Source organism: Lagopus leucura, unplaced genomic scaffold, assembly GCF_019238085.1.
Source record: "Lagopus leucura isolate 7727_CA_CO unplaced genomic scaffold, USGS_WTPT01 Super-Scaffold_100002, whole genome shotgun sequence".
NCBI classification, from domain to species: domain Eukaryota; kingdom Metazoa; phylum Chordata; class Aves; order Galliformes; family Phasianidae; genus Lagopus; species Lagopus leucura.
In genome coordinates, this window is record NW_024962263.1 from 17,624,521 (window position 1) to 17,646,521 (window position 22,001).

The 22,001-nt window shown below is 37.3% G+C and overlaps 1 protein-coding gene across 1 annotated transcript in view; it reads left to right on the forward strand.

Moving 5' to 3' along the window:
* CDH12 (cadherin 12) overlaps positions 1 to 22,001 on the forward strand; it is a 138,199-nt gene that overhangs the window by 55,227 nt on the left and 60,971 nt on the right. Inside the window, exon 3 of the mRNA XM_042869178.1 lies at positions 20,595 to 20,714. Within this exon, the coding sequence (XP_042725112.1) occupies positions 20,595 to 20,714 (120 nt within the window). The remainder of the gene's footprint in view (positions 1 to 20,594; positions 20,715 to 22,001) is intronic.

Here is a 22,001-nt window from a genome sequence, read left to right on the forward strand (position 1 = left end):
AAGGGAAGGGAAGGGAAGGGAAGGGAAGGGAAGGGAAGGAAGGGAAAATCTTAACATATCAGTCTAAACTGATAACTGCATAAGAAGTATCAGTATGGGTCTGCGTGTGTTTATTATGTCTCAGTGTGTTGTTTCACTGGCTTTGTACTAGCTGGTCTGTGCAATCATCACTCCCTGTTGGATTTCATGTAAATTCTGAGTGCAAGTGATACTTACTCTTTCAAAAGCATTTCATCCTACCAAACCACCACATGAAGTGATACCATATTCCCATTGCTCTGTGGTCTCCTTTTTCTAGCAGCCTTATTTTTCAGCCCTTAGGGACTGAAGCTGCATCTGCTGAGGAGCTGTTTCTGTAATAGCTCTCTGAAAGCCTATTGCAGGTAGTCGCTAATTAGGCACACCCAGATGGTGGGCACTGAGCAGATGTACTGCCAGCTTGGGGTATATATGGAAGAAAGTTTTCTTTTGCCTCCCCATAGTTTGTCTTTCTAATGGCTTTTCTCAATTTTTCTTCACAGTGTGAAACATTTGAAATGTTTGCTCACGGTTTCTGAATTATGGAACAAGTTTAAGCATTCTAATTTTTACTGCAGCTCTGATCTGTGGTTCTAAATATTCACAGTGCTTTATGTAGTCTAAACATATCGAATGTATGTAATCCAAATGCTGTCATGAGCATAACTGCTCACCTGTGCTTTCCAACAATTAAGATTTTGTTCCTGGAAACTAATTAACAATTATGTTCATGCTGCCAGAGTCATAAGTAAGCACACTCAATTATGTCTATGTAGCCAGCCTTGCAGATTAAATAAATGCAACTAGCTGGAATACAGTCTGCTGTTTTCAGTCACTTAAGTAAATGAAAGAAGTAGATCTCTAGAGTGAGAAACATTTATTTTCTAACAGATTCTTTCCACCATAGAATCATACATTACATGTCTAGCTACATCTGATTTTGAAAAACTTAAGTGCAGACTACTTACCCAACAACTCAACCATCATGTTTTCAGTGGTGTATTCCATGCTTCATGTCCTATTTACACTGCTGAAATTTTCACAGCATTCAAGACAATGACAACCTTAATTTAAATGTTCCCATGCTATTTTTCCACTTTTATCATCCATGTCTCACATAGAATTAAGAAAAATAATCAAAGTTGTGCTGTGCAGCATCCTATAATCACCCATGTTTCAAGGGCTTTAGATATCATATTACTACTCTATTGTTATTTTTCAAGTGCGATGATTTAATTGATTTAAAAGCAATGTTCACAGAAGCTGAGTAATATGTGATGAAAGAATTTGGAATGGTACTTAAGAACTCAAGAGAAATTTAAATATTGATGGCAAACTTTGTGAACAAGAATGCTATTCCTTGAGGGGTTTTTGAACACATCTTTACTACCTAACCATCAAGAAATTTAACTAAAACATGATTAAGTAACTATTTGTGTCAGCTTGAGTAACAATGGACATTCACTGTGTATGGCTTAGTGTATTCTTGTATATTGCTCATTGTTTTGGCAAGTCTTTCAGACTTACCATTAAATATCTGATATGAGAGAGAATTATACTAATTGTTGATACGTGAATATGAGGGATGTCCACTAAACTGTTGCTTAGCCATGCTGCATCCAGCTGAAAAGCAAGGAAATAACAGAGTTCTATAGCAAGAGAATGCTATTTACATGTCATGCTTTTAAAAAGAACAAAAAAATACACAGACAATCATTTGCAAGTATTAGATTTTAAAGGCTAACATCAATAATTACCTCCATTTTTTTCATCATTTGACCATTACCAAGTTGCTGGGACCACCTGACAATATACATGCAGTCACTTTAAAAGCAATTTTATCAGTAACCATGTTGTATTTGGATATACTTTAAATGTAGGTAAAAAAAGACTATTCAGTGAATAATAAACATAATTTTAAGAATCAATCCAACTTTGAAAATGCTGAGACGCTGTCATTCATCTTTATTTCCCATTTAATCATTTTTGTATGTATCTTCACCTCTGACATTCTAATACAGAGACATATCAAAAATTCTGAGAAATCATAAGCAAAACTCCTTTGCAGTTTTTCTTGTCCAGTTGCATGCAGAGGACTTTAAAGCTGGTTAGAAGAGTAATTTCTCATAGATTTTCAAATTCAATTTTATAGACTCAGCATATTCTGAAAAAAAAAAAAAAAAAAAAAAAAAAGAATGAGCTTTCAGACTTCCAATACTTTATCTTAGCAAAATTAGAACTCTGAAATTCACCTGTGCCTAAGGAAAAATGCAAAGTTCTAATATGTATGGCAAAAAACTTTTTAAGTTTTTCATCCTAATGTACGGTGAAGCCAGCTGCATGATTGTATATCTGAAAATGTATTTTAGTAAACATTGCATAAATAAGAAGTATTTTAATAGATTCTGATCAACCAGTGCAGTTTCACTTCTCTTTGCATTTTTTGAATATTTGTTTTAGGGCCATAATCAGGCAAATGCTGCAAAAATAATTATGATGATTCAAAATGTTACTATCCTTCTGGGTTACTATCCTCATTTCTAAGCAAGCAGAAAGAACTACATATACATTCCTGATCTGTTATAGAGGCAAGTCATCTCTATCTTGGCTTGAGCTGCTACTAAAGGTTGTTCAAGCTAAGCTGGAGCACATTATACTGGGTTCAGGTGCAGAGAGCTCACATCCAACATTTTGACAATTTAACTGTGCAAGATTTGACCTAGAGCAGGTGATTACTGGTATGAAAGTACATGGAGAAGCTAAACGTAGTACATCTCCTGATCACAGAGGATGCAACATAGCTGAGCTCTGTTAGCTCTGTTAGCAAAGGCCTGCAGAGGATCAACAGTAGCATCACGTACAGTCATTGACTGCATTAAAAAGCTGCTACAGACTTTAGAAGTAGTTTAACCAAAGCTGCGTGCTCTCTGTCTGAGGTAGTTTATGTTGGTATTGTGGCTTTTCAGCTTTACCAAGCCAACCATACTCTTTCATCTCAACACAGTATGATGTTAAGCTGTATAGACCTAACCAAGTAATTTTGGATTGACTGCTTCAGGAACAGAGATTGAAACAATGCTGTAAGCGGTCTGCATCACTACTTCTACTGCTGCTTCTACTGGTGGTAGGGGTTGTATTTCTGGTGTTTGGGATTTTGATTTCTTTTATGTTTTTACTGACTTCATCCTTCTGATTTGTGAGTATTTTGTACCTTTCACAATTAGCAATTCTGAAAACCAGAAAGCCAGCATGGACTTTATAAATGCAATTAACACTAAACACAAATTTCCCTTTGTCTTTTAAATTGAACTGATAAAACATCTACATGCCACTGATCATAAATGAACGCTAACTCACAGAATCGCAGGAAGGAGAACATTCACATTCAGACTGAGTTATATCTTTGTTATTAAATTATCTCTATTAGTCTGCCTATTATTTAGTGTTCTTAGTATTTTCATTTCCTGTTCTTTCCCTATGAATAAGTTATTTATCTGGTTAAAATGTAATTAGTTACTTTAGAGGGGCCACTGGTATGTAACTGAGAATATAATTCTGCCTAAAGAATTTTTAAAATAAAATTTATAATAGTAAAAGTAAACTGGGGAAGGGCAGGGCAGGGCAGGGCAGGGCAGGGCAGGGCAGGGCAGGGAAGGGAAGGGAAGGGAAGGGAAGGGAAGGGAAGGGAAGGGAAGGGAAGGGATTGATAACAAAGAGTCTGGAACAAAGACATTTCTCAGAATAGGAATAAAGCAGAGAAAAAGAGCACAGCATATGTGGTATTTTGTAGATTATCATTTCATATTTACTTTTAGTTTGACAAAATTCAGATGTATGCAAATTAAAGAGAAAGTGAAAATAAAGTGAAGTACAGGACAGGGGCAGAAGACTCACCGGCCTTTCTGTAGGCATGAGCCAGAAGTTTGCCCTCACAACTCGAAAAGCCAATTACATTCTGGGAAGCATTCAAAGAAGCATGATCAGCTGATCAAGTGAGGTTATCCTTCCTCTCTACTCTATGCTGGTGAGATTTCACCTGGTATTGTGCATCCAGGTGTGGAGTCCTCAGTACATGAGATATACAAATCTGTTGGAGTGCATCCAGAGGAGGGCCATAAAAATGATCCAAGGGATGGAATATCTCCCCAGTCAGGCTAGGCTGAGAGAGCTTGAGCTGTTCAGCCCGAAGAAGAGAAGGCTCTGGAGAGTCCTGATAGTGACAATTCAGTATCTAAAGGGGGAGTATAAGGAAGAAGGAGAAATAGTCTTAATCGGAGTCTGTTGTGATAGGACAAGGGGATTTGCTTTCAAATTAGAAGAGGGAAGATTTAGACTGGATATAAGAGAAATGGTTATTATGGGAAGGGTAAAAAAGCAGAGAAACAGATTGCCCAGTGTGGTGCTGGATACCCTGTACTTGCTACAGACATACTCATAGGAAAAGTCTTTGCTCTTTGGTCAGCCTGTGCTCAGGGAACTAAGTTTTACTTGATTTTCCAATGGGTACAGCCACTGGCAAGTGAAACATTACAAAAATGGTCATTGGAAATGTAAGGAGATTACTACAATCTGCAGCAAAATCTTGCTATTTTGTTCTAGGCACATTTTGAATCTTGGTCTAAAACTTGCTTGATCCCTCTAGATTTGGGAGCTAGCATGATTGATTATTCTTATTAGTTTTACTTGTTTAAATTTCAACTTTGAAATTATTATTTATTTATTTATTTATTTATTGGCCTGAAAAGAACCTGAGAAACTGTTACCAAGTACTTTACTAGTAGTTGTATGATTCACCACATACCATCTTGACAGTGTGTAGTTAGCGTATAAAAGCCTCTTATTACTATCATTAAGTTTTTATTTTTTAAAAGTACCTTATAATACAAAATACTACAAAGTACATATTTGACAATATTTAAATTTCTTAAGTCACTAACACAAATCATACATATATACATCTATATTATATTCATTTCACAATCCTTTTTTATATCTATGTAAGTGCATACAACAAAAGAGGATGTCTAAATCTGGAAACAAGTTGAACTACTTTTGGTTCCCAAAAGGAAATTTAGTTGAAGAAAAAATCTGCAGTATAACAAATAAACTAAGAACTGGCTGTGAGAAAGTAAAAGCTGAAGTGTTCTGAGAATATACCAGGCAGAGAGGATGTTTGTCAAAAAGTGAGTCCTGCCAAAATCCATTAGCGCTGTCCTGAGTAAAGTGTGAGAGTCTGTAAGTTTAAATGGGAAACTCATTTTGAGAGAGGAGGCACTTGAGTTCCTTAGAGGACTTTGCTTGAAGGGTTTTCAAAAACTGTGAAGCAACTGAAACCAAGAATTATATACAGGTGTTTCTTTTCTTGCTGCAATTTATAAATTTATTGCATTAAGTAGAGGAGCATTTGATTTGTGCATATATGAGGAATAAAGCACAGATATTTACACAATGTCATCACCTTCCTCGTGCATACACAGCATGAGAAGCAGCTTTGGTCCCAGTGCTGTACATCCTCATTAGTGCTCATTTGTGCAGAGACTAATATGTCTTGTATATTAGGTGGATAGATGAGCACTATTTTGCCTATGTGGCCTTCTGCCCTGCTTTGGCTTATAGTCAGATGGGAAAGTGTCCAGAGTTAGTGCCAGACTGTTTAGTCTTATTTGTTTGTGCTTTCTCTGCAACTGCAGTGTTTATGCCTGAAAGCTCAAAGCACATTTGGTCTACTGACACTTTGGTCCTACATGAAACTCACATTAAGATATAATATGAAGATTAAAAGCAGATATGATTCTTGCTAAAATGAAAATCTGACCTTACATTCACTATTGTACATAGAGCACTGATACTGAGACGATAGGTGCAGAACAATATACCTTTGAATTATGAGTAATTTAAAGTGATCATTTAAAATAAATAAAAATATGCGTGTGATTTTTTTAATTTAATAGATAGATCCAGTTCAAATTCATTTCTAAATTAAATCCATATGTATTACAAACATGTTAGCTAATGTTAAGAAATTCCTAGTAATTTTGTAAACAAACTTAAACAGGAATGCAGAAGGAAAAAAAGTAGGATATTGAGGTGTAGGACTTTTTTCTCCATTTTTTCTTCCTTAATTGCTCACAGGTTTTACATCAGAACATGAGGATTTTTCCTCGTGTAGGAAAGGGTAGGAACTTGTGAGTAAATGATAACAGTGGACAGCTTTACTATTTAGCAACATGCCAAATCATCTCCTCCCGTCTACTCTTCCTTGAGAAACAGATATTCTGACAAGTTTACCTCTCTAGATAAGAGTTAACAGAATATTCATAAATGCATAGGGCATAAATACAATGATGAACAGATATTGATTATTAAACAATATATATGAATAAGAATTTGAGAGCTTGCATGGACCAAATTCTGTATCCCACTAGGAGAATGGCACCATCTGGTGGATCTTTTCTTTGGAAACTTTCTAATGGAAATTGTATTCATAATTTAGAGATTCTTCATCTACTAGAAAATTGAACATTTTAAAAGAAATGCTAATAGTTAAATCAGAACATAAAACGTAATAGTGACTGATATTGTAATTGTTGCACTTTTGAGTTGTGGAATCCTACAGTAATTTCTTGCACAATACATGCTATGTCAGTATTTAATAGAACAAAGAAAATTACTTAAAAACTAAAATACTTGTCATGTTTACTTGAACTATCTGCTCAGAGCCATGAGTACCTAGTACAGAAATAAGATATTCTGAACACAATAATAATGTTCAGTAGATCAAAATAGTATGTAAATGTTGGGTTTGCATTTTGTTTTTTAATACAATTGCCCTCATTTACTGTTTTATTATTTAAACTCTTTGATTTGGAGACTTCTGTGGTATTAATTTTTCACTTCCAACCATGACAATAGTCACTGCTAAATGCATTCAGTAGGATACCAGTGATTTGCAAGTCTCTCAGTCATCAGCTCCCCTGCAAATGACACAGGTCACAATATGCACAGGGTTCTTTGAAGGCACCTTCTGCCTAACTTCTTACATGCCCTGCTACATTACATTACTGTGGCTTATCCAATAACTGAATGAACTGGATATACTCCCAGAGTTCTTTTCTGTCTAAACCACATGCACTCTTTATGATACCTTGCTACTGCATATTGGTCCATAGTAAAGGAATTTAGGGAACCATTACTTAATGAAAATTTCCCTCCATTCCCTGTGTAATATCATAGACAAAAGTGTTCCAGAGGCCTTTTCCAAAAAGTTTTGCTCATTTTAAATAAGTAAGCAGTATTCTAACAAATGTAAAAAATTACTGTAATCAAATGAAATTTTGTTTTGTCCAAAACCAGCATTTGATATATGCTCAAGAGTTTTCATTGAGAAAAATATTTAGAATTACTTATGAGCAGTATTCCACAATTTCAAAATTCAGTCACTGTTGGGAACTCCAATAGTTCTAGGCATGTAATAGGTACATATTGAAACTAACAAAGAAAAATTAATTAGAAGCTTTTACAAAATGTTCAAAGTGCACTCCCTTATTCAAAGAGCCATCACATGCCTAGTGAGTTTCAAGGAAACCAGACTGTGTTCTGCATTATATTTAGCTGCTGTAACAAAGAAGTGAATGAGCCAGTTTTCTTTACTGTCTCCCTCAAATACCCACAATCCATGAATAATTATTACTTCTTTTTTCTTTTGGTGATATAAAAAGCATATAAACCCATTTGGAAATTCAAGTGAATACACTTAAGCCAGACAATGAAACGTGGCCTGACACTGCTGGATTTCTCATTAAAATTCTGTATTGTTTAGGTAGTTGTGACATATGCTCATTTTTTGCCAGGCTCTTGACATAAACTTTCTTGTTGGCAGTAGAGGTGGTGGGGCCATAGAAAAACTAGTTGTGAAACAGAGTCAATCATTTGATATGCAGTGTATTTCCAGAAAGCACAATCTCTTATTTATCCTATAATTGATTAAATGGTTGAAGTGTGTCAGAAGAGCTTTTTCAAATATCACCACAAAATATAATTAAAAAGAAGATGAAAACAGGAGTTAGGCTGGTCAGAGTTGAAGGTTGAACAGTTGATTAGTATTTGAATGTCAACATCTAGCTGTAATGCTCTCTGGAAGGAGAAAAACTATAGAAGAGAATTTTTTTCCTGTAAGGGGAAACATAGGGAAAGCTGTAGCTGCTTCTGGGGCATTTTATCAAGCAGGTCTTGGGGAAGGATTGAGATTGGAATCCCCAGAGCAGAAAGAGACAGGGAGACTTCCAGTCCTGGAGGAAGAAGTTGAACGCAGAAGAAACATGGTTGGCAACATGGTAGTTTAAGCAAACAGATTAATCAAATGTAGTAAAGTAAGCAAGAGAGAGTGCATATTATATTGGCAAAATTCAAAGCAGAATTTGAAGACCTTTCTTGCTCTGCAGTTGGAGTCAATGGGAATGGGAATAGGGCAACCTCAGATTGAGTCTTCTTGAAACTGCAAAAGGTACTGGTATGCCTCTGTAGCCAAGGAGAAGGCCTGTAATCACTCTGAGTGAAGTGTCACTGTTCTTTGAAAAGGAGAGAACATTTTTAGCAGCTGGAAGAAAGAGCTGGCACTTTCATTGTTTTGATTTTGACTTTGCTCTTAGATAACTTTCCTTGTGTTACAAGTCTTAATGGCTTTAAGAGGAAGAAGAAGAACTGACCATGGTGTTATTGCTCTAAAAAGCTATGAGATGAAAAAAGGGAACTGGTCACACACAGATGGTGGAGGTTTCAGTACCTCTTTTCCTGCAGAAAAATCTTCAAATGCATGTACTCCACCTAATCTAAAGGATTCCAGAGTTGTAAAAACAAAAGAGCAATGTTATTCTGCTGCAGGAATAACAGATTGTTCAACTGAGCTACAGTATCATCCTGTGCAGTCTTCTGAATGATCTTATTTGTTCTTGGTCTGCAGTAGTTAATAAAATGAAAATGAATGCTAAAAACAATTTCTGCCTTATGCCTGAGGCTCATTACTAATTATCACACTCTGTTGCATAATTTTGATCTCATTTAAAGGATTGGTTAAGATGACAAATGTGATTGCGTCTCATGGAGAAGAAACTGATGTAAAAAATGTGTAGATTGAGGATGTAATAGAATCATAGAATCATTAAGGTTGGAAAAGACCACTGAGATCATCTAGTCTAACTGTTGACACATCATCCCTATGCGCACTAAACCAAGTTCCTTAGTACCACACCCACTCTTTTCTTGAATCTCCAGGTGGTGACTCCACCACTTCCCTGAGCAGCCAGTTTCAGTACCTTTCCACTCTATCTGAGAATAATTTTTTTTCAAAATATCCAACCTGAACCTTCTATGGTGCAACTTAATGCCATTACCTCTCATCCTATCACTCTTTAGCAGGGAGAAGAGGATGACCCTCACATTGCTACAAGCTCCTCTTAGGGAACACTAGTGAGCAATAACGTCTTCTTTGAATCTCCTCCAGACTAAATAATCGTGGTTCTCTCAGCTGTTCCTCATAAGACTTGTGCCCCACGCCCTTCATTGGCTTCATTTCCCTTCTTTGGAGATGTTGTCTCCCCAGGGCCAAGTACGGAAGGACAATCACCTCTCTTGTCCTGCTGACTGCACTATTTCTGATACAAACCAGGATGACATTGGCCTTCTTGACCACCTAGGCATATTGCTAACTCATTTTCAGCCAATTGTCAACGAATACTCCCAAAGTGCAGAACCTGGTACCTGGTCTTGTTGAACCCTCAATCCATCCATCCAGCCTATAGAGATCCCTCTGTAAAGGCCTTCCTATCCTCAGGAAGATTGAGACTTCCAGCTTGGTGTCATCTGCAGACTTACTGAGAGTGAACTCAATCCCTTCATCCAAATCATCAATGAAGTTAGTAAACAGGGCCAGCTCCAATACTGGCCTCCAGAAGAGCATCACTAGTGGCCAGCTACCAGCTCAATCAAACTCCATTCACTGCTACTGTCTCAGCCCAGCCCTCCAGCCAGAGGGAGGGCCCAGCAAAGAGTACACCTGTCCAAGCTGTTGGCTGGTAACTTCTCTAGGACAATACTGTGAGAGACAGAGTCAGGGGCTTTACTAAAGTCTAGGTAGATTAAATCCACAGTCTTTCTTTTGTCTACTAGGTGAGTCACCTGGTCATAGAAGGAGATGAAGTTGGTCAGGTAGGATCTGCCTTTCATGAACCCATGCTGGTTGGGACTGATCCCTTGCTCATTCCATGCATGCTGTGTAAATCAAGATGATCTGGTTCATGACCTTCTCTGACACACAGGTCAGGTGGAAATTGGCTTGGCAGTAGAGTAAAAACAGATTTTTATGTATTTATTTATTTATTTTTAGAGAAATGTTACTTCTCAAAGGCACATCACTTTGCAAAAAGAACCAAGATGTGTTGGAATGGGATAATTTCTTGTATACATCTACAATGAGATGCATCTGTGACAGGTAAAAGGATTTTCTGTATTTTAAGAGTTCCAGGTGAGTTCAACCAGCCATTTGGGATACAGAAAGCATTGTCGATGTAGATAATGATTTGAAGAAAAGAATGTTTGAAGAATCATACAAGCAAGGTTTTGAATCTGTATATCTCCCTGAATGGCTGATCAAAATCCATCTATAATTATAAAATCATAGAAACATAGAATACCCTAGGCTGGAAAAAAACCCACAACAATCATAGAGTCCAACTCCTAGCTCTGGGCAGAACTACCCAAAATCAAACCATCAAGACATTGTCAGCAATTCTTGAACCACAACAGGCTTGGTAGAATCAAGTCTGAAAATGTAATATTTAATTTCATTTCTCTGTTTAAGTAACGACATGACAGAAAACAACTGATTTTATCTGGAGTGATAGCTCTAAATTAATGGTCCTTCACTATCCAGGGTAAAGAGAGCTTTCTTCCTAATGATGAACACCCTTCCTAGCAGGGTTTTACAGTGAGAACTGCGGAATAACATGAGCTGAAACTACAGCTCATTTCACATTTTAATTGTAAAAAAGATAAGAATCACAGAATCATAGAATGGCCTGGGTTGAAAAGGACCGCAATGATAATTGAGTTTCAACCCCGCTGCTATGTGCAGGGTCACCAACCACCAGACCAGGCTGCCCAGAGCCACATACAGCCTGTCCTTGAACGCGTCCAGGGATGGGGCATCACCACCCTCTGTGTGAAGAAGCATAATTGCATTTTGCTAGAGGATGCACACTATTATATTAGCTACGAATTCAGTTTTGTTTGCCAGTCTTACCTGAAAGAAGGACTTTGAGAGTGGAGGTCTGGGACTTTGGCTTACCTCTAACAAGTAAGAGTGGCCTCAATGTGATTACAGCTTTTAACATCACCTAAAACCCCATGGCTACTGGCTAGCTCATCACCACATCTCCTGTAATTCTGTTTTGAAGTTGGGCAGCCACAGCCCACTCAGTTGATGATGCAGACTGCCCCATAAGCATTCAACCATTTATTTTTAGATGTAAGGTGAGTAAAGTTTGAATTAATAAATAAACACTGTTTACCTTTTGGGGTGGATAGGTACATTAACTTTTAGAGTACTGAGATTGAAATTTCAAGCACCTGAAGTTAAATTGTAAAACTTCAGCATCTACAATTCAGACATGCTGATGAAAACAATAATCATTTTTAAAAAGAGCTCTGGGAGTAATAGTCTTCATCAAGCAGAGAAGTAGGTCTTTCTGTCCATTGCTAGAAATCCCTCATGCCCTTAATCACATTTCCTACTTGCCAAAGTGGTAATTTATGCTGAAATTCCAGTAGTGGCTTGCATCTTTTCAGAGATTAAAACTGAGTCATAAAGCACAGTAGTGTTACTACAGTTTGTTGGTTTTTTTTGTTTGTTTGTTTGTTTTTTTGTATTAGCGAAGAGTTCATTCACCTAAAAATTCAATTCCTGATATCTTGAAAGTATTTACCATCTAGCTGATTATGCACATAGAAATGTTCCAGGATAGGTTTTACCACAATAGAACCACTTACATACATTTATATAATTGTATGGGAACTGCTGAGTCACGGCCTGAACCTCTGATTGATCACCTGAGGTGAGCAATGAGTCAGCCAGAGGAGCACAGGTGAAGGCAATTCACCTGTGCTGCCGGAAGACTTATTTAAGAGCTGGCTACCAGGGGGGAAGGATCTATTTTGGTGTTTTCTGTAGGTGAGCCTAGCATATGGGTAAGCCTTCTATTTATTCTCTCTTATTATTTTAGTCTTCTTTGTCTAACTCTCTTGTTCTTTTCGTGATTATAACATCTTACTATCCATTGATTATACAATAATCTTTTTAATTTTCCTAAGAAATGGTTTTATTCCATTTGGGATATGTGCTTGTCTTTCAGTCTTACTTTTTAATAGTGCTCTATGTTGCGGAGGTATACATAGATTTTCATTGATCAGGAATGATCGTATAAGGGAAGCTGAGAAGAAAAAAACTGAAGAGTGATATTCCAGGAGTCAGGCAACTGTCTTCAGAAAGCTGCATGTAGCCCCTGCTCTTATGAATAATTAAATCTCTGAAATAAAACTTATCAACAGTGTCTTTTATGAAATTTTCCTAAAAAGCTGGACAGTACAGATTTGAACATCCTTAAATTAAAAAAAACTGCTTGTTTTTATGAGTTTGCTTGAGAGAAATACTCTGTGGGGCCAAAAGACACCCACACCATTCCAAGTCCCCAGAGTAGACCTCTATCTTTTAAGACATTGGTTTGTGGGGTTACTGTAGCGCAGTTGGATATTGATATTGGAGGCTATACAGAATAACGTAGAAATGATGTGTTAGAACACTGAATGAAGCAGATTATATTTTACATTTTAATCAAAGTAAATGTCTTGAGTAAAATTCTGTGGATCCTTTGAACTTGAAGTAGGAGGAAAGCCTTCCAAGTGATATTTGAATTAAATTAAAAAAAAAAAAAGATTAGCGCCTTTCACAGAGTTTCATGTTGCATTCTAGGTTGTGTACAAATCAGTGCTGTGTTCTGAGGTTATTTACACGTTGTCATGTTTCAGTCTAATCCAGGTTTTCTCTTAAGAGATTTGTAGATTTTTAACTAGGAAAATATATATATGTGTATATATATATATGTATAAACATAAATATATAAAAAACCTGGATATATAAATCAACATAATTGACAGTTTTATGGAAGACTGCTCTGCATCCTTGAGAGATTTAGCCACTACAGTGTAAATAGGTGGAAGAGATCTGATGCAGGCAAAACAAACTTCAGAAGTGCTGTTGTCATTCTCTTCAAATCTCTCTTCCTTGAAATATCACCATATTGGTGATATCTGGTTACCAGAATTTGATCTGAAGTATGTAACTGTATTAAAATTAAAATTGTTACTGTACAGAAGATCCTGTCAAACTTATTTCTGTCAATCAAAATCCAAAAGATTTCAATCAGTTCTAGTATACAACTGAATTTTATTCATGTGAAGGTGCCTGAGTGATCACCGAATTAAATTGTTTCTAACCATGTCCAGCATGTAAAAAGAAAGGAAACTAGCCTCTATTTACCATCTGAGCATCTAATGAAAACAAACTAAAGTTATTTTAACTGACATTCAATACGGATGGCATTTATTTCACACTATTTTTTTTTTCCTATGTAATGCTGAAACTATCCTACTGCTACGTTCTGAATGAATCATTTGACATTTGAAGAACTGATGTGTGAAATTCCAGCTTATGAAAAACACTGAAGAATAAAATAATAGAAGTACATAATGACAGACTTTCTCCTGAATTTTTATATGACGTCCACCATTTTTGACATAGGTTTATTAGGTCACCATTTAAAGACCCTTGACATACCTTAGGAATCTATCAGCAGCTCTTAAAAGGGAGGGGGGGGGGGGGGAACTTCTTTTCCTGGTAATCTTTTGTGTAACACTGAAGTGATGGATGCTGTCAAAAGGCACATAGCTGATAATAACAGATGCTGTTCAGCTAAACAAAATGACAATCAGCAAGTTTCATTAGCATTAAAATGCTAGGACTCAATTCCAGTATATCAATGACTTCACTCAAACTGATCATAATAATTAGCCTTTTCTTTGAGTATGTTTATCTGGATATTTTGATCACCCTGAAATCATATCACAGATTAATAAATGAATAACGACTCTTCATACTATTATTCTGGGGTTAATTTTATTTCCTCAAGCCCTTAAGACTTCAGTGCACTGGATGTGACTAACATCTATTGTTTCATAATTACATACAAGTAGATATTTACTCTGTTAGGGCAAACACCCTAACGCATACAGCGCTGTTGGCAACATACACTGATTCACATAGCATTTTGATATCAGAAATATTCTGTCTTTGATGTGGCAACTCCACTTCCTTGCAAAACACAAACTAACCCAACCAAATCATGATTTAGGGGTTCTTCTAGCATAGCTATTTTGATTGGAGGATATATTGTTGTTTTTTATCTCCTGCAGCCTGGTCGCTATGAATATATAAGCAGCATTAAGTTTCTGTTCAGTCATGACCTAGAAAGTTACCAAAGTAGTAAAAATAATGAAAGCAAAATTCAAAACTAAGTTTTCTGTTTGCTAAATTTTATGAGTCCATATATTTCATATTAGTAAGAAAAAAACAATTCATAGACTTGAAAATGAAAAGAAAAAAATCACCCTCAAGAGATGCATTTCTTAAATAGATGTATATTAAGCTTGCAATTTGCTAATTGGGTCTCGTGCTCCTCTTTCTACATTATTTCCAGCAGTTGCTTTACCAGGCTACTCCTTTATGTGCATATTGGGTAAAGCCTATTAGCTGCTATTTCAAGCTCCTCATTTGCTTTGGAAGTGCAACCTCTGTAAACATTATCACAGCCCTGGGACTGTGTAAGCAGCTGGACGTCTTTATAAATAAATAAGTAGCCTAAATTAATAAAAATAAATAAAATAAATAATTATGCAGTACTAACAGAGACATTATTAGCTTAGCCAGATTGCCTGCCCTCAGTGGCTTAACTCTGTCTGACCCAACAGAAGGGGATTGGAAAAAAGAGGAAAACAAAATAATTGCCTTGCTGATTTCCAAGATAAATAATTATCTGAAAAACACACAGCTGTATGTTTCCCCTGCTTACTCTTATCATATGTGAGGGAGATAGGGATGGCCAGGAGAAAGGGGCCTATTAATTAATTTGCAAGAAAAACTCTGAGAGACAAAAACATTGTTAGTAATAAAATCCATTGACTCTTTCTAAACTCTTAACTTGGCTTTATAAAGCGTTTACTGCGTAAGACAGAAGAAACAAAAAAAGTGTTTTTCCACAACACTGTGTACTCCATTTTGCAAAAAAAAAAAAAAGGTCTTGACACTTAAAGTACTGTTCTCCCGAAAAAATGAGACTATGTACATGGTTCAGCCTAACAAAAACTGTCCTGAAAGTCGGCTTCCATGCCACCTGAACTGCAGGCACTGAAAATCAAATAGTGTTATTTGAGAGGTACTGGAAATAGGTTTGATTATGCACTAAATGTGAGACATGCAACAGCTCTTAGCTGGAAGCACAGCAAATGGATTTGCAAAAAGCTGCTATTGCTCAAAAATTAAAGCAGGGAATGATAGCGTTTCTTCTGTAGGCATGGCTGCTTCAGGCCACTGAGGTCAGAACCAGTTTGAATTGGTTTGCATCAGAAGTAACCAATGAGAACTGATCAGAACCAACCTGAACTGGTTGGAACCATCCCCTACATCAAATATTTGTTGATTGCATATCAACTATTAAAATACAATTCTTTTTAAATGTTAACTTCCCTCTATGTTATTTCTAAGCAATAAATATTGTAATTTTATGCTTATTTGGTTACCCCATGTAATGCATATAGTTGCATATTGGAATTAAAATGTCATGAGCTATAATAAATGTGATCCCCTGTGACTGGCCAATGACTGGCTAGAACTGAACTTGGCCACTAAGGTATAGGAAAACAATAAATGTTTTTATAAATATATCAACAGCAAGAGGATGGCTAGGGAGAATCTCCATCCCTTTTTGGATGTCAAGGGCAACTTGGTGACCAGGGGTCAAAATAAGGCTGAGGTATTTAATGCCTTCTTCGCCTCAGTCTTTAACTGTAAAACTTATTACTCCCTGGGAATACAGCCCCCTGTGCTGGTAGATAGGGATGGGGAACAGAATAGGCCCTGCATGATCCATGATGAGATGATTTTGGACTTGCTCCGAAAGCTGGATGCTCACAAATCCATGGGGCCAGATGGATTGCACTTTAGTGTGCTGAGGGAGTTGGCAGATGTGGTTGCCAAGCCACTCTCCATCATTCTTCAGCAGTCCTGGCTAACTGGGGATGTCCCGTGTTGGACTGGAGACTGGCAAACGTGACACCCATCTTCAAAAAGGGCTGGAAAGATGATCCTGGCAGCTGCAGACCTATCAATCTCACCTTGGTACCAAGGAAGATTATGGAATGGATAATCTTGGGACCCATCGTGGACCAATTAAAAGTCAATCACGGGATCAGACCCAGTCAGCATGGGTTTACAAACAGGTAGATCCTGTTTGACAAACCTGATTTCATTCTATGATAATGTAACTCACTTAGTGGATGAAGGTAAGGCTGTCGATGTGGTCTACCTGGACTTCAGTAAGGTCTTTGACGCTGTCCGCCACAACATTCTTGTGGAGAAGCTGGCTGCCCATGGGTTGGATGGGCATATGCTTCACTGGGTGAAACACTGGCTGGATGGCCAGGCCCAAAGAGTTGTGGTCAATGAAATTAAATCCAGTTGGCAGCCAGTGGTGTTCCCCAAGGCTCACTACTGTGGCTGCTTCAATTTAACATCTTTATTAACGATCTTGATGAGGGGATTGAGTGCACCCTCAGTAAGTTTGCAGACAATACCAAGTTGGATGGAAGTGTTGATCTGCCTGAGGGGAGAAGGGCACTACAGAGGGACCTGGATAAACTGATCAGTGGACCAAGGCAAACTGCATGAGTTTCAGTAGGGCCAAGTATCAGGTTCTGCATTTTGGTCACAACAACCCCAGACGACCTTACAGGCTTGGGGAGGTGTGGCTGGAAAGTTGCCTGACAGAAAGGGACCTTGGTGTACTGATGGACAGTCGGCTGAATGTGAGCCAGCAGTGTGCCCAGGTGGCCAAGAAGGCCAATGGCATCCTGGATTGTATCAGGAATGAAGTGGTGAGTATGACTAGGGAAGTCATCATGCCCCTGTACTCGTTATTGGTGAGGCCTGACCTCGAGTACTGTGTTCAGTTTTGGGCATCTCAATACAGAAGGGACATTGAGGTGCTGGAGCAGGTCCAAAGAAGGGCAACAAGGCTTGTGAGGAGCTTGGAGAATATGTCCTATGAGGAGAGGCTGAAGGAACTGAGGCTGTTCAGTCTGGGGAAAAGGAGGGTTAGGGAAGACCTTATTGCTCTCTTCAAATACCTGAAAGGTGCTTGCAGTAAGAGCAGGGTTGGTCTCTTCTCACTGGTGACAGAGGACAGAATGAGGGGAAATGGCCTCAAGTTGTGCCAGGGTAAGTTTAGATTGGATATCAGGAAAAAGTTCTTTACATAAAAGGTTGTTAAGCACTGGAATAGGCTCCCCAGGAAGGTGGTTGAGTCACCATCCCTGAATGTGTTTAAAAGCCATTTGGATGTGGTGCTCAGGGACATGATTTAGTGGAGGGTTGTTAGTTAGGGTAGTATGGTTAGGTCATGGTTGGACTCGATCTTTAAGTTCTATTTCAACCTGAGTAATTCTATGATTCTGATCCTATGTTCATGCGTTAAAGATTTACAGCTCCACTGTCCTGTGCTATGTCTGGAAAACAAAACAAAACAAAAATATCTGAACCAACAACAGCAACAAAACCCACCATTTTAGATCCACTTTTAAAACTGTATTAGTTTTATGCTTTACAGTAAACTAGAAAACTTATTGGCAGTGCTTGATAATACTGAAAGGATGAGAAAACAATTTCAGAAAACGTGTTCTGAAAATTAGCTATATATTTTAGTTAATATATAACTGATGGCCCATTAAAAAAAAAAAAACCAAAAAAAAAAACTTGACCTCTCATAAAAATGCAAGCTTTACATGCCACCTGTTGTAGAACATGTTAGATATGGATTAATACAGTTGAAAGTGCTATCACTGGGAAATACTATTTTTCATATTCAATATTTTCAATTTATCTAGCTAAAGGATGATTTAGAAAGTTTGCTTTAATAAAGCTTAGTTTATAATTTACCATTTATTCTTTCTTCTGTATAATGGCAGAATTATTTGTAGTATATATGTATAAAAATATGTAAACTAATATTAGTAGACAGCTAAGAACTGGTCTGTGAGGGACCATCAGACACCTAGGTCAGCTGCAGCATTTTCTAGCAGGTTGATGGCTGCTATTCATTTCCTTCACCTTACAGTCTCAACTTTTTTGCATAGAAATAGATATAGATTCAGCTGTGGTATTTCACATGCCCACATTGCAATACTGGTCTGTGCTGCCAGGCTCTATGTGCTCAGCCTGTGTCTGCAAATACTCCTGGCATGAAAGTCACTGCCCACATTGTAGAAATCAAATATTAATAGGTATCATGAACTCCATCATGAAAGTACACCTTCTGGTTTATTCTCTATCAATATATATTTGTTTTAGGAAAATAATTTTTGTGTTGGAGGAAAATGATGCTGGTATAGTGAGAACAAGGAGTCTGGTCATGATGGTTTTGGAAAGAGAAGCCAGTCACTACTCCACAAAAAGGCTGTTGTTTGAAGCATTCCTACAGCTTGTGATGCAAATGTTGGGGTAGAGAATGAGGTCTCAAACTAACTCCCAGCCACTGTGGCTTTTATATGAATTTACTTTCAGCTTTTGTATTTGTGAGCCTTCTGTCTGTCCTGTTCTCTTATGCAGAATATTGCCTGCTTTAAGGTTCAAAGCAAAAGTCTTAGTGATATGCCAGTAAAATTTTGTCAATTTACATATAGAAGATAACTAAAATTAGCTCCCTTTTCAGTGACCAGCAGGGCATCAGAAACACATGTCCTGGCCTAAGAGGAGACTTGGGAATATGTGTCTTTGTAAAAGTGCAGGATGTTTCAAATCAGTCCCAAAGCACTTGCCAGATAGGCCACTGCTGGTCAACCAGCTCAATTTCAGACTTCAGAACCTGGGAACCTAATTTTTCCACCTGTGAGGGGAACAAAATTCATTCAAGAGTCAAAATATATGGAATGGATGAGCAACTTAGAGATAGGAGGAGGATGCTAATAGGTTAAAAAGTAGTATTTCTTTCCAAAGGAAAAAATAGACTGAGTTTTTTGTGTTGGAAAGATGGTAAGATACTGCAGAGATGAATGGAGACAATCTCATGGATACCAGAGATAGGTTCTGTACTGTGCAGTGAGGGGAATCTGTGTGACATTTTGTCAATGTAATCGTTCCAAAAGGAACAGACCTTGCCTTTTCTTCCACAGTGGGAAGAGTCCACAGGTGGCCTTCAAGTGCTCATGTAATAAGTGGCTTCTGTCTTCTGCGAATTCTAATGTTCATTTTCACATAAGATCATAGGAAATATTAATTCTTCAGATTTGAATGGAAAGTCTTGATATGTGGCCATATGTTTTGTTGGAAAATGTAGTTTGAGCACTATTTTAATTTTGGGACAATAGAGATGGGTAAATTATTTAGCAACCAGGGGGAAGGATAAGAATTGTATGTAGAACAATTGCCTCTAAAAATGATTTTTTGTTTTCTCTCTTTCTGTCTTCATATGCATGGCTCTGGTAGCTTCTAAATCAGAGCATAACACAGATTATTCCACTGAGTATGGTCTCTAATCATGACTGAAAACTGTGCAGCAAAGGGAGGTTCTACTTCCAGGATGCTCGTGTTTCCAATTGAACTGTATTGGAAAGAGAATATTGAAGTCCAGATTTCATAGACAACTGACTGAACTAACACCCACTTTCAGTTTGTAATGTGAGTGTGAATTCAACACTGCAGAGCTAACCTTAAAGGAAACTGCATTATAGTTTTTTAAAAGCACTTAGAGATTGGTTCATTTACAGGTTCAGGATTTGCTTGAACAAACATTTGTGTCAAAGTCAAAGCACATATTTTACTTGTGCAGTTGTCTGTGCACACACCTTAAGGATAAGTCCATCATTTCACAAAACTAGTATTAGAAATCCAGTCTTCTGCTTTCCAGATCTCCTTCTTATATATGTTAGATTTAAAAAATAATAATTGTGAATAATGTATGCATCATAAATTGTTTATAAATATCTTCTGATACAGGACTTCTCCTTTCCTTCCCATTTTTCCTCAGTTGTTATCTGGATGGATGCTAGCATGGGGCTGAACAACTTACTACTTTAGTCTTACCTTGTATCCAGTGGAACAAGAGTTACAACAGAATCTGCTAGCAGCTTTACTGATGTGTCTGAAATGTCCACCATCACTGCTCTATACTGAAATTTTTATTACCTATGTTTCTTTGCAGGTGCATACGTGCTCCAAGTAAAGGCAACAGATGCTGATGATCCTACCTATGGAAATAGTGCCAGAGTGGTCTACAGCATTCTTCAGGGGCAACCCTATTTCTCCATTGATCCAAAGACAGGTAAACAGTTTATCAGCAATACTAGAAGATTTAACCTCTGGATTTCAATTTGTGTTGGCAATGTCAGTGAAAAAATATGGGCTATTTTGATAAGGTGAAAAGCTAGTGGAGTAACGTTGCACTTACTTTTGTTTTGATTGTGGACTGCTGCTTTAATAAATTGCAGTCGGTTCCAGAAGCAAAAGAAGCACCCTCTTCCAAATAATCCTGGAATATCTAAAATATGTATACATTAAGTAGTTTTTCCTGATGTTTTGCCATTCATTTACAGATAAAGATTCATCTGCTGCATGCATTATAATTTTTTTTTTTTTCATTATTCAGTTTTTTGTCCCAGGTCTTTATTCATTTTTTCTTGGCAGTTTTAATGCACTAAAGTTACAGTCCAGATTTCCCTAGAAATGATTGTTTTACTGTATTGAGCTAATTTGAGACAGTGCAACAGCTAATCATCTCCTGTCCTCCTCTTTTCCTGGGGCATAGCATGTCTTATGTTACAGAATGTGTGAGCAGAAAAGGATGATGCATTTAAAGAGACTGATGTATTTGGGAGGTTGGTAGACCTGTTAATAAGGTATCTCGTCCTATATTTTTAAATGTCACTCTTGTTTCTATATTTAGCAGTTCAGTTAAGGAACCAATAACCTACATGGTGATTGCCAAGCATTGTGTCATCCTCAATGTGTTACAGGGATAGTTGTCCATATGCCTCTTTCAGCAAATACAGTTTCTCCTTCCAGTAAAACTGTCCTTGAATGTCAGATTGTGTGTTAAAGAGCCTCTCCCCCTGATCAATCAATAGCTTGGAGGTAAGAGCCACCTAAGGCCATTAGTGCACTATCTCCAGCAGGCACAATCTTTTGTCACATGCTCCATTTAGCAGAAGATTGTGTTCCAATTTGCAGTCAGCAACTTTACTTTTAAAACTGAAATGTGACTTCTTAAGTGTCTTGGGAGAGCTGAAAGTATTTACCTTCATACTTTTTTTTTTATTATTATTATTATTTCTGTCTTGTAAAGAATGAAGAGGTAGTAAATGGTGGTAAAGACAGTTACTGAAGCCACAACTTGACTTCTAGTGCAAGTTTCCCAGGAAAAAAAAAGCAATGATTATTAAGTAAGAACTTCACCCTGCACACCAGCACTTTAAATGGCTGTAATATCATAGAAATTTAGTGTTTCCATACCTATCTATTAATACTTGTCTTATATTAAAATATTACAATATGAGAATTATCTCTGGATTTAACAATGTCTGTAGTGTAAACAGTAAGTGAATAATGATGT